Here is a 12835-nt window from a genome sequence, read left to right on the forward strand (position 1 = left end):
TCTCAATATGTGGCACACACAAAATATATAAATGCCGTGCAGTCCAACGTAAAGTGGGACACCCGGTCGCCCCAGCTCCAGACCAGCCCGTCAATCAGCGGTCACTTCGATCAGAAACCGATTTCTTACAGTTGTTCCATGTTCTAAAATTGCAAAAATGTTTTGAATGAAGTCAGTGATAGGGGAAATATATATGCTGCGTTGCAACAGAACTGGTGAGCTCGCGATTACAACACGGGACGTCGTCTGCACCGTATGCATTCAAGTGGTTAAGCTAGGCAAAGGCGCGCGCACGTGACATGTTTACATGTTAGGGTGCATGAATTTGGCTGATTTACATGTTAAGGCGTGTACATGTTGGCGTGTTAGGGCGTGTGCAGGGTGGTATCACACTGGTATCAAATATTAAATGAATGAGATGCTGATTAAATAGCCAGGTGTGGAAGAATAAGTTTGGGACATGGTCTGTATATTAACATTGGTTCACAATTGGCTTTATTTCACATTTTAGGATAATGAAAAAAAAAACCATCGTTGCATACAGCTGCTGTGTTAAAGTCTCTTTAGCACTTCAAACAAAACTTTACCGGATCTGATTGTAGATGAAAAAAAAAAAAAAAAAAAGGTAAATTTGTAAAGTCAGTTTGACAGGTTTTCATAAGAAAAAAGTTTTACTAAGATGTCAGCATTTGATGGTTTGTCACCATATGCTGGCGCATGACTGATTTTATACTTAAGTAGAGAACAAAATCAACAAACAGCCACTATACATCCTCACTGATTTGGCCTTAACTTTTATAAAAATGAAACAAAAAAAACAAAAACACACCAGTGGTGAATGTGACCGTAAAGAACACGAGACAAATCATGACATAAATGTCAATGTCACCGTGTAGTATTTTATATTTTGAGCCCATTTGCGCAAACTTAACTTTTCAACTTACAAAAAGCAGTCCAAACAATACATTAAAATGAAACTAGAGTTGAATTTAACAATAAGATGCAGACACTGATAGAGAACATCTCCCACAGCTCCACATGTTGACCATTGGGCTTCTGTCAGACTCTCTGGACTTAATTAGCTGTGAGAAAGAAAAGAAACATTCAGTCGGAGCAGAAAGTAAACCTTAATATGTCTTTATGGTTATTACTTTGAATTTATAGTTATATAATAATATATTACCATTAGGATGAGATATCACATTACATACATAATGGCTTTATTTTTTTTTTTAAATGTGTGTTTTACTGGGTGAAACCCTGTTATACAGATGAGATAAGATACTTTTATCCACAGGCTAAAAAGTTCAACCATATAAGAGTCAACATTTTGAGACTTTCATGACCACAATCTGTTCACCTGCTCTGCGTTTTTGTCCACTTCAGGGCGTGTCTCGGAGGCACGGCTGTGTTAGGGTGGTAGAAGGTACATCCGGCTCGTTTACACTGACCCCCGAAGCGACAAGGCTGAAGGCGGGAGGAGCAAAACAAACAAAAACAAAAATTCAGATTTGCTCTGAATAAGAAAGCCACATAACCTCTATTTACTAAAATACATGGAAATGTAAACAAAGCTAGACATGTGTGTGTGTTTACCTTGGGATGAAAAAATGGACAGTCCATCTTCTTGCAGTCTGGGAAGAAGCGACACACACTAGTGGTTTGGACTGGCTGCACTGCTGTGAACACAAAGAGTCGAGTGAGACACAGACTGAAAGATGGTAAAAGTACACTCCGCTGTTTTATTACTGCACTCCTAAAATTACATCATAACATTGGCTTGATTTTGCTCAATGCAACTCAAATTCCATCAGTTTGGTTGGAGATTCAGATGCTGAATGCTCTCTAACTACACACCACCCACCCCAGAAATATTTTCAAACTTGTAGTCTTGAGCCTCAATTTATGACAACTTATGAGGAATCACTTGATATATGAAACTTTGTCAGAGAGCCACAAATGTAAAACAAAACATTTGTTTTTCATATATGCATTGCTCCACCCCAAGAACAACAGACTCTGATGTGTATTAGCGGTGCAGATTTTCATTTTCTTCCTCCCTAAAGACACTACAAATGAATGCAAACATAACGCTGCTACTTTCTGAGCGGATTATTAATGCCAATGCTCATGACCATGTTATGCATACGACCTGAGCACAATTTTAGAAAACCAGTGCCAAAACTGGCCCTGTCTCTTGGGTGACTGTTTAACTGTGCAGCCGTGGTGCGACTGAAAACTCTTTTGTCAGAATCTCATCAGTGAGCATCCCTTGTGATAAAATAGATTAAAAAAAAAAAAGAATTGGCCAAGAAACATGTTTCAAAACTGTGACGTAGGCAGAAAGAGGCTGAACATCAAGGCAGTGAGCGAGTACCTGGTCTGGGTGGAGGAGCAACATTGCTTCTGCGGCTGACATGAGTGAAGGAACAGTCTGGCTTGGCGCACCTGGCATCGTATTTACAGTTAGGATGCACAAAAAGGCATTTTTCCCCAAACTTGCAGTTGGGAAAAGTCCTTAAAAAAAACAAAAGTGATACAACCATGAGTTCTGATTTAAGGGAATAAAAACTCCATAATTACTTTTTTTTTTTTTCTCAACACAGCTACTCACTTGCACTGTGTGGTTGGATGATGGTACAAACACACATCCCCACTTTTACAGACCGGCCAGAACTTGCAGCGCTCCATAACTTTCTGTTTTTTCAACGGGACGGCGTCCTCATCGACCATCTCGATGTCCATCACTTCATCTGTCAGCACAGGACAGAATGTAGACTGATTGAAAGGTGAAATCTCTGTAACCGTGTTTTGACATATGGCACATAAAATCTACTGTTGTGATCATTATTGCAGTTTTATTCCAGAGTGCAGTAAAGAATAACCGAGATGAGACTGCACACCTTCTGACGATGTGACCGCACCCTGAAGCCTGTGAAGGATGCTGACTTTGGGCTCTTTGGGGCCGTTACCGGTTGCTTCGGTGACCTTTGTGGGCGGTCTCACATCATCCAGCTCCATGTCCCCGTCTACAAGGTTACCCAGAGGGCTCGGTACCCCATCTAATGTTACTATGAACTTGGGGCTGGCAGAGTCGCCTCTTTCCTTACTAGAGTGAGACAGAGATCCACCAAACAGAACGGAGAAAGTTAAAGTCAGTGTACAACAATTCGGACATGTCAAATACTTATCCTTATTTCTAAATGGACAGATCATACAAATGTTATAGTGTGCGTGTACCTGCTTTGGACAGTTCGTGATAGCGCAGGCTGGACTTGCTGCTGACTTCTGACTGCAGGTTCTTCCAGTTGCGGTCGACTCATGATGAAGGATCGCGTATCAAATGGCTTTGCCTCACTGACTGCAGTGACCTCCACATCTGCACGCATGACACCAGAAATGTCTGGTGTCATTTCTAACAAAAGCATGTGTTGGAATATTTACTACGTTTTGAAATTTTGAATGTTGTGTCAACTTTCATCGCAGCATGCACAAACACTTAAATATCAAGGACTTTGTCTAAAACTCACCATATTCACTCTGCTCTCTTCTGTTATTGCTCTCCAACTGAAGGCGTGATGCTAAAGATCTGGCTGGAGCTGGGAGGACCATAAGAACATTAAAGTCGATTAATTAAACAAGATTAGACTTCTGTGGTTTAAATTTGTTACAAAACCAAGACGTATTTAAAAAAAAACACACTTCATGTTTATCCCTTGCAAAGGTTGCTGATTTTCTGCGTTACTATCCTGTTTGGAAAATGTTACACTGTGTAGTCAAAAACGACGTGAGAGTTCGCTGTTGTTGTAGCACTGTATAGGGTTTCCAAATCATTTTTACAACCATGTATTAATTAAACCATTTCACAGTGACCATTGCCTTTGTGTGTCTGTGTGTGTTTGAGCTGCACACATGTTGGTGCTCAGCAAAAGACATTCAAGAGGTTTTAGCCCAAGTACAGCTTCATACACACCGTGAGTTGTGGAGGGAGGTAGATCTGTGGAGGTGTACGCCTGCGTCCGGGGGGTCAGAGTGTGCAGGTGGTCCTGGACCAGCTGGATGGCCGCAGTCATCTCCTCACTGCTGGCCTGGCGAGCACGAGGCGCCACGGGCACAGTCTGTCTCTGTGGGACTGTCGGAAGAGATCAGTGTAATAACAACAAATGAGATTCATATCCTGAAGTTAAAAAAAACCAAGAGGTTTGCATTCAAAAGTTACGGCAGCAGGGAACATACTCGCTGGGTACGCTGTGGTTTTAGTGATTGAGTCCTGTGCCTCTGAGATGGCCTTCAGTATCAGATTCCTGTTGGCTTGCTTGCCTGGTGGAAGAGTAGGTCTGGAAAAAAATACAAATCCACAACACCGTTAAAAGGACTGTTAAAACATCAGTTGTCTGGGTTTTACAGACCTGTGTTTTGTGACAAGTTATGAAAGCCCCAGAAAATAAAAGAATCCATGAGATAAAAGATGCATATTTGTTTCCCACCCCCCCCCCCCCACCCTCCACACCATAAACCAAATACTGATGGTAAATATGATACGAGTTGTTCACACTGACTTCCGCTCTGGTTTGGAGGGGAGGGACACTCTGCTGGACAGTCCTCTGCCACCATAGCTTGTATCCTCTTCTTCCACGTCGTCACTGTCCTCGTCTGCTGCTCGGTTCACACGCACGACAGAACTCGCTACCGACGCCTTACGCTTCCGTGACAACTCTTCTTGCTGAACCGCGCAGGAAAAACATTATCATTACTGATTGCCCATCCACACCTGTCTGGACAGTTTGGCAACAGAAAGCGAGCATGATGAGCAAAAAACAAAAACAAAAAAACCCGTGTCTGACGTTATTCATCTATAAAGAGGGCAGAATATTTCCCCTTGTATCACAGTACCTTGCTGGATGCAGCTCTGGATGTTCTGCTGCTCCTGTTGTCCTGATGCCTGGTGTAAGAGGATCCTTCTGCGGGCCGGTACATGTCTGCAGAGCTTAATGATGTAAACTTGCTGTGACCGGCTCTGTAGATTTCCGCGGTGGGTCTACTAGCTGCGCCGTGCGCACGACCGTGGTTGGTGCCGATTTCTACGGGTTCCTCTCCGATGAAGTCGTCGTCCATCTCTGGTTTGATGTCGATGACGGCCTCCGAGGGCAGCGGCTCCATGAGGGGCTTAACGGTGGAGGTGAGTCGAGAGGAACTCTTTTCCAAGGTCCCCTTCCTGATAACAAACACATGAACATTTTTTTTTTTTTTAAAGACAAAGAACATAAGCAGCGCACAACAAAATGCGAGGACAAATAAACCTATTTATCAGCAACCTGCTTTCATGAGCGGAGCTCGACACGCGCGCTTCAGTCCTGTCGGACCGCGAGCTGGACACCGCCAACACCTTCGACTCCTCCGCTCGGCTGTTTTCGCCCGCGGCCGATCGAGTCCTCCCGGCCACGGTGCCGCTGTCGGACGGCAGCGGCTGTTTGAGGGACGGAGGCTCTAAAACAAGATGAGCAGGAGAAGAAAACCTGAGCAACGCTAAATTTACAACAAAAAAAAGCACACAAAATCTTGGCACGTCTTACCTCCCGCAACAGATCTTAATTTCTCCAGGACACCTTGTAGCCTGAAATGAACATTTAAATTGTTATGGCACAAAAAAAAAAAAAAAACGTGAATGCACCCTTTGAAGATTGTAAAATAAATAAATAAAACATAGTTGTTGTTTTTTGGGATCGTACCAGGCTGTGAACTTTGCAGTGTTGTTTCCGAGGAAAAGAGAGAGATCGTCAGCCATCTGTTGGGAGGTTTTCTTGTTTGCTACCATCACCATGATGTAATCAGGGAGCTCTTCATCTAAAACAAGAAACACACACACACACCATGTAACATGTGGTAGGGACATCCAGGAGCTTGTTTGTCCCACAGGCCATCATTGAATATGATGCATACACTTACCGATGTATGCACCGAGCTCTTGAAGTTTGCCTTTAATAGCAGCCTGAAACAAAGATCACACGTTAAGTTAGGAGGATGTAGACAAATTTAAAAAACAATAATAATAATAATAATAAAAATAGCATTGCAGCTACACGGGAGATCATTCTCGGGCTATAACCAAGTACTTAAACGTACCTTTTATTACTAAAGAAGCTATCTCGAAATCAATTTAAAAAAAAAAAAGAAGGAAAACATCAAGTGAAACGTAGCAAACAGTTTTGTAAATAAAAAAATTTAATAAAAAAAAACGTTTATGTTCTGCTAGTAAGCTTAGCGTTAGCTTGCAACGCCAGAGTTACGTTCAACCGCGCAGAACAGATTAAAAAAAAAACCAGCACGTGTTGTTACTCACTCTTATTTTTTTGCTGATTTCAGTCCCGATTTCCATCCTTGTGGTTTGAGTGAAGCAAGTAGGCTACGGTTTTTTTTTTTTGGTTTGTTTGTTGGTTTTTTTTTAAGTAAATGTTTCACCAGCTCCAACGCTGACAACCAGAACCAGTGTTCACGTGACTTCCGACGGTAGCCGAACAAGGACAAACAAAAAAAAAACAGCGAACGTGATATTAAAAAAAAAAAAAAATTGGCATTAACCGTAGGGGCTGGAGGTGTAATGCAAATCTTGAAAGAAACAGGATTGAAAGAAATAATTTAGTTCACTTAATTAGTACAATTTTTTTTTTTGGGGGGGGGGGATAGGTAAATCCGGTCCGTACTCCGAAACAGTAGGTGGCGGTAATGCTCCTTTCGCCGGATGCCACCCGCCGTAAAACCCAAAAGAAGAAGAAGAAAAAAACGTGACATCACAACTGTGGCTGAGTTCGTATATAACTTGCCGGTGACTGCTGTGGAGCAGTATATATATATATATATAAAAGCTGCCGTCAAGACACATTGGGTGCTTTTATTTTAATTTTATTTTTTTTACATGATATTAAAACCTTGCGGCTTCAATTGCTCTCCTCCAATTGCAACGGCGGAGAACTTCCTACTTTATCCTGATAGGTTTAAAGTTTCACCGACACGCACGACGTCACGTTTGTTTTTACTAGACCTTCACCTGTTATCACCTGTACTTATCCTCATTTATTGAGCTATCTGATTGGTCTATTATAACCTGCTTTCCCATTGGTCTATTCTTTCCTGCTGTCTGATTGGTCTATTCTCTCCTGCTATCTGATTGGTCTATTCTGTCATGCTTTCCCATTGGTCTATTCCATCCTGCTGTCTGATTGGTCTGTTCTATCCTGCTCTTCCATTCTATTCTGCTGTCTAATTTGTCTATTCTACCGTTCTATCTGATTGGTCTAGTATATCCTGCTGTCTGATTGGTCTATTATATCCTGCTTTCCCATTGGTCTATTATATCCTGCTTTCCCATTGGTCTATTCTCTCCTACGGTCTGATTTCCATTATTAATATATATCTCCAAATAACAACATTAGTCACGTCAGGGACCTGAACACAGTGAGGTCCTTACAACAGAAACTTACATCGATCATCTTACCTGCCTGTCATGTTCAGGTTTGAAACATTTCATCATCAATAAGCAATACATAAGAATCCATCCAGCTGTGTCTCAGCAGCAGCTAGTTCATTTAACTGTGGAAAACCTGCAGCTGCTCTGTGGTTTCTGGCATATAAGTGTAAACCTCAATATGTCAGCTGACACTGTTTATTCACCCAAATATGTTGCTCGCTAAAATTTACAGACCAGACGCAGTTTACATCAGTGTTGGACACATACAATTAAATCTAATATTTTGCTAGATGTAAAACTACAATGTGTCTGTGTCCAAATGTAAAACCTATGCTTACAGAAGGAGCAGATCAACAAATTAGGAAAGATAATTGCACAAGATAACTGCTTTGAAGGTCTTAGAATAAAAACAAATCACTCAGAAAACTGCAGCCGACTATCTATCTATCTATCTATCTATCTATCTATCTATCTATCTATCTATCTATCTATCTATCTATCTATCTATCTATCAATCAATCAATCAATCAATCAATCAATCAATCAATCTATCTATCTATCTATCTATCTATCTATCTATCTATCTATCTATCTACTATCTATCTATCTATCTATCTATCTATCTATCTATCTATCTATCTATCTATCTATCTATCTATCTATCTATCTATCTATCTATCTATCTATCTATCTGAACAAATTTCTCTTTAGGACATCAAATTAAAGACACATTTTTACATGTTTATATATATGTAAAAAAAAAAAATACACAAACACAAAATACCTTTACATATTTATACTCATTTGCTACTCAGCAATCCATTAGTGTTGGCCTGGAAATCTTCCCAAATCTATGACAAAGGAAAGCTTAAACACAAATTTTAAAAAAAGTCCCAGAAGTTTACTGTTCTTATCTTTGTCATGACTTTTAGATTAATTGATTTTTTTTTTTTTTATATTGAATGAAAATACATCAAGGCAACGTAGTTTACTGTGTGTGTTTTTCAAGAATTATCTCAGGATTCTCACTGTCATAATATTATTTTATATTTACAGTAAAACAAAGGCATCTAGTATCAGCTATTTGCTATTAGTTTTTGTTAGTTGTACAGTACAAGGATGTAAATTGAATCTAAATCTGCTGAAAATCTTGTTTAACCATATGAAGAAACTATATATTTTGGATTTAAAAGCAAAAAAAAAAAAACCTCATAGACAGAAAGGTAGTGCAAACATTTAGGCTAAAACTGAATTCTGTATCCACAAGGTGGCGCAAGACACCATTAAGTACACACTACTGTAATACCCCCCCTCGCCCTGTTCAGTATCTCGCTAGTGCAGATGAAACAACTTTGTTAAGCTTTAGTAAAAGAAATAATAATAATAAAAAGAAGAAAACGTGCATTAAACCTGGCCATCCCATGCTTTATTAAAACACTTGTGTCAGTGTTCAAATTTAAAACGTATTTATTTAAGTTTACAAATACACATCCAAATTGTATCTTTTACTTCATGTGTCTTTGCCTTTCTAATGTTCATCGCTTTATGTTTTCCCTCAGATATTATTTCCTGTTTTGCAGCCTCCAGTGCCAACCAACAATGACGGGAAGGATTTTGCTTGCAGTCTAGACAAGCGTCAAACACTCTCTCAGCCGCGGCTGTCTGCTTTGTTTCTGCCGCTCTTGTTTACACTGTCTGGGTTAATCAAAGCTGACGCACAAATTGTTGTGGAACATTAATTCGGTCTATTTTCAAAGATAGTTATGACACATTTTGTGCGAAGAAGAACGGACAGCCACCTTTTGTCACATTTGATTTGAAGTCACCTAAATTACAATTATTTTTTTTTCTACCAAAATATGTCTTTATTTAAATGTATGTGGTAATTTGTATTTGTGTGTTAATCGGGCTTGTTGTTGGGGTACTTTACCCACATACCGGAGTCTGATGGTCATGCACACCATCAGTTCCCGTTTATCCTCAACGGTAAGCAGGAGTGGATGAGTTTAAAAGTGTGAAGAGGGCAGCGTTTTTCTGACCTGTTTTCAGTGGGAATAAAAGAACCCTGAGGCCCCAGTAGAAACCTGGCTGAAACAAATTAAACTCACAGCAGAAAGCTGTTCTGTTGTTCATTTCACCGTTGCTTAATCAGATAAAGGGAGAGGCAGGACCTCTGAAGTGGCCTCTGCAACAATAGTCTTGCAACAACATCCACGAGCAGAGCCAAAGCAGCCCTTGTACTGTCCCATCACACGTAGCCAGTCTGCTGTATGTTGCCTGTTCTCCATACTGAAGAGTGTGCTGGTGGTTGAAGCAATTGGCAGATGTGTTCCACACATAACAACAAATACAAGACAGGTAAGAATCCCTCATATGTGACCTCTTCTTTTCTTTTTTTGTTTACTGTGTCACTCCTGTACTTTTGCCAAAAAATTTTGGTGTTACAGTATTTGAAACATCCCCGGTTGACACAGGAAACACTTAATTTGCATGGAAATTTTGCTAACCGACCAGTATAAGATAAGAGTGCAATGTGAAAAACATTTCTGAGAAATTGGTATGTTGTTATGTTATTCCACCTGCCTTGAGTCTGTATCTGCACTGTATGCATGCAACCGCAAATCTTCTCTTCTGGGGCTGCCATCAGTCTCCCCCCCACACCTACACAGAGGACTGTGGTAAGGGTACTTCCCTTTTCTTTGAAATGTTGCCACAAACTAGGACACTTCAATTGTGAATCAGCTGATATACTTCCGCGAATTCTTGAAGCACATGTGCTGCGATGACGACAGTTCTGCCACCGAGCCTCTTGCCTCTTCCTGACCCAGAGGCGCAGTGAACCTGCTGCTGTAATCTCCCTCTGAAACTCAAGGAACCAAAACTCTACAGTGTCACATTACAGTTAAGATAAGTCAAGGTTCTGCCCCGAGGCTGGAAAGGGGGTAAAAACAAAAGGAGCCAAAGGTAGGAGGTAACAGAGGAAAGCCTTTACAAAGACATGAGCAGGAAAATAATTCATTGCACCTGCTCTGACAATATCGAGAAACCTTATACTGGCTTTCCTGGACAAGGTGACACATGTATTAATGAGGCTGCTGCAGCTGGGTGTCAGCACACACTCTTTCGCACGCACACGTAGAAAGGGAGACTTGCTTACACACATTGTAACAGCTGCTCAGCTTTTGTGATGTCCGAAGAGCTTTGTTGGAATTATTGTCTTTCTGCAAAGAAACACAATGAAAAGTGCAGTTCAAGCTTGTTTGCAGACAAGCACACAACAATCTGTGCCGTTTCCTTGAAATATAATGCGCTGCAGTGTGTGAGTAAATCCAGAGAGGCTGACTGAGGACACCGCAGGGCTAGCCCCCCCCCCCCCTCCCTCGATGTTTAAGGGTTAATCTACTTTTGAGTCGCAAAATTTGAGTGATGAAGGCACAGAAGCTGCAGCCCATTAAGATTTACAGCTGCTCTAATCTCTACTGCCAAATTCTGCTGGAGCTCAGTTTCAGAACTTGTTGGGTCACTGGAGGCTCTCCAGCATCAAGTCTGGATGAGTCAGGTTTACGCAGCTGGAGACAAGTATCAATCTTTGTGTTGTGCAGCAGTGCAGGCTGTGACTTGATTTTATGTTTAACAGAATATTTGGAGAAATAAAAACTTGGAAAGTGGCCTACAAATTTAGGGAACTTTGTGAACTCTGCACTGCAGCCTGTGTTACAAGGACCTCTGTTACAGTAGTATCATCAGCATGTAAAGGGAGTTGTGTCATCATACACTTCTTATGGCCCTCAGGAGCTGCACTATTTGTAAGGGCTGACACCAACCACCCACACAGACTGGCTGTGTGTTGGGAGGTCCTTCAGGAGATATGATCTGGTTCTTTAAAACAAATGCACACTCTCTCTACTATCCATATTAATAAGTGCAGAGAATATGTGGATTATGTGGGCAGCAATCAAATGCAGTATTATTGACCAATTTATGAAACAAATGATTATGACAGATTTGATTTATTTAAAGATGATAGTTCCTATTGTGGGAAATAGCATATATGCATTCACTTTTTTGCAGAGAGTTTGATGAGAAGGCTGGCTGCAACCAGCAGCTGAGCATGATGACTGGAAACAGCTGGCCTGGTCCTGTCCAAAGGTAACAACATCAGCCTATTAGCACCTCTAAAGCTTTCTAATTAACACATCACATCTTGTTTTTATAATTCTTAAAAAAAACCTTAAAAAAAGCAGGTAAAATTGACATGGTTTTACAGGGTTCTGTGGGTTTTGGGTTACTTTCTAGCTAACTGTTCCCAAGAAAGGAATAAGTTGATTTCCCAAAATGTTGAACTATTCCTTTTCCATTAAGTTAAAGCTGGGGAAAGCATCTTTTTTTTAATTTTTTTATAATAACACTGCACTCCTGCACCTCCTGCACCTCCTCTTTGCTCTGTAGTCAGGCTTTCAAAAATCGAACCTGTGTGGGAGACTTTTGACCAATCACAGGTCATTTCAGAGGGAGGACCTCAGTTCCCATTGTATATTTAACAACAGGTGGATGGTTGTTGTTTCAAATTCAGATTTTTTTTTTTTAATTACATACCCCAGCTTTAATTGGGGGGCTTTTAGAATCAGCCCTCTGTTATCAAGTACATAGCATTCAAATTTTGTGATTTTACTCAAATTTCCCAGACAAAATCTGTGGTTTTCTATTTATTGCTCAGCTCATGATGTTGCCGCAGGCCAAATAAAGATGCGTGACACCAGCAATTTCAGGGAGATCAAGTGGAACCGATGAAAACTTTTAACTGCAGAAGAAGATGCAAGGACATTCAATTCAATTTGATTTAAATAACGCCAAATCACAACACAGGTTATTTCATGGCACTTAAAGTCCTTACAGCAGAACTTTACAATATTATAAAGAGAAACCCAACAATTCAAGAATTCCCACATTAGCTGGGAGGGAAAAACTCCTCTTTAAGGAAGAAACCTCCGACAGAACCAGGCTCAGAGGTGGGCGGCCACCTGCTTCGACCGGTTGGGGTGAGAGGAGAGCAGAGAGAGAAAAGGACAGCATAGAGATACAAGACATGAACTGTTGGTGGGGCCGACGATCACAGAGCAGAGACATGCAGCTCCGTGGCCGGGACATCTGGAAAAGAAAGAACAGAAACTACAGGAGCGAGGGAACTGAATGAAGAGGCAACAGACAATAAACAAAAACTATGGGAGAGAAAAAGCATTAAGTTAATGAGATGTAATGGTGAGATATGAGTGTATAGAGAGTTAAAGAGTGAGAGAAAAGAAGCTCATTGCATCACGAGGCCCCCCAGCAGCCTCGGCCTATAACAGCATAACTAAGGAATGGTTCAGG

At 40.9% G+C, this 12835-nt stretch overlaps 1 protein-coding gene across 2 annotated transcripts; it reads right to left on the minus strand.

The window, feature by feature from the left end:
* Nucleotides 1-448: 448 nt before the first annotated feature.
* On the minus strand, nt 449-6499 carry zc3h14 (zinc finger CCCH-type containing 14). 2 transcript variants are annotated; one of them, XM_069696654.1, is made up of 17 exons: nt 6341-6499; nt 5947-5989; nt 5730-5844; nt 5574-5614; nt 5316-5487; nt 4894-5215; nt 4560-4723; nt 4237-4337; nt 3974-4132; nt 3531-3599; nt 3241-3379; nt 2904-3109; nt 2615-2753; nt 2378-2517; nt 1597-1679; nt 1361-1467; nt 449-1082 (listed from the first exon to the last, which is right to left on the minus strand). In XM_069696654.1, the coding sequence occupies exons 1-17, from the start codon at nt 6374-6376 to the stop codon at nt 1079-1081; spliced, it is 2040 nt and encodes a 679-aa protein (XP_069552755.1). In that variant the 5' UTR covers nt 6377-6499; the 3' UTR covers nt 449-1078. The 2 variants fall into 2 exon arrangements, with proteins under 2 accessions (XP_069552755.1, XP_069552754.1); XM_069696653.1 differs by having other exon boundaries at nt 3241-3415.
* Nucleotides 6500-12835: the final 6336 nt, after the last annotated feature.

The sequence above is a fragment of the Brachyistius frenatus genome, unplaced genomic scaffold (genome assembly GCF_029030835.1).
Source record: "Brachyistius frenatus isolate BFR_SWC_R1_liver_20210118 unplaced genomic scaffold, ASM2903083v1 Contig_21, whole genome shotgun sequence".
Classification (NCBI taxonomy): Eukaryota; Metazoa; Chordata; class Actinopteri; family Embiotocidae; genus Brachyistius; species Brachyistius frenatus.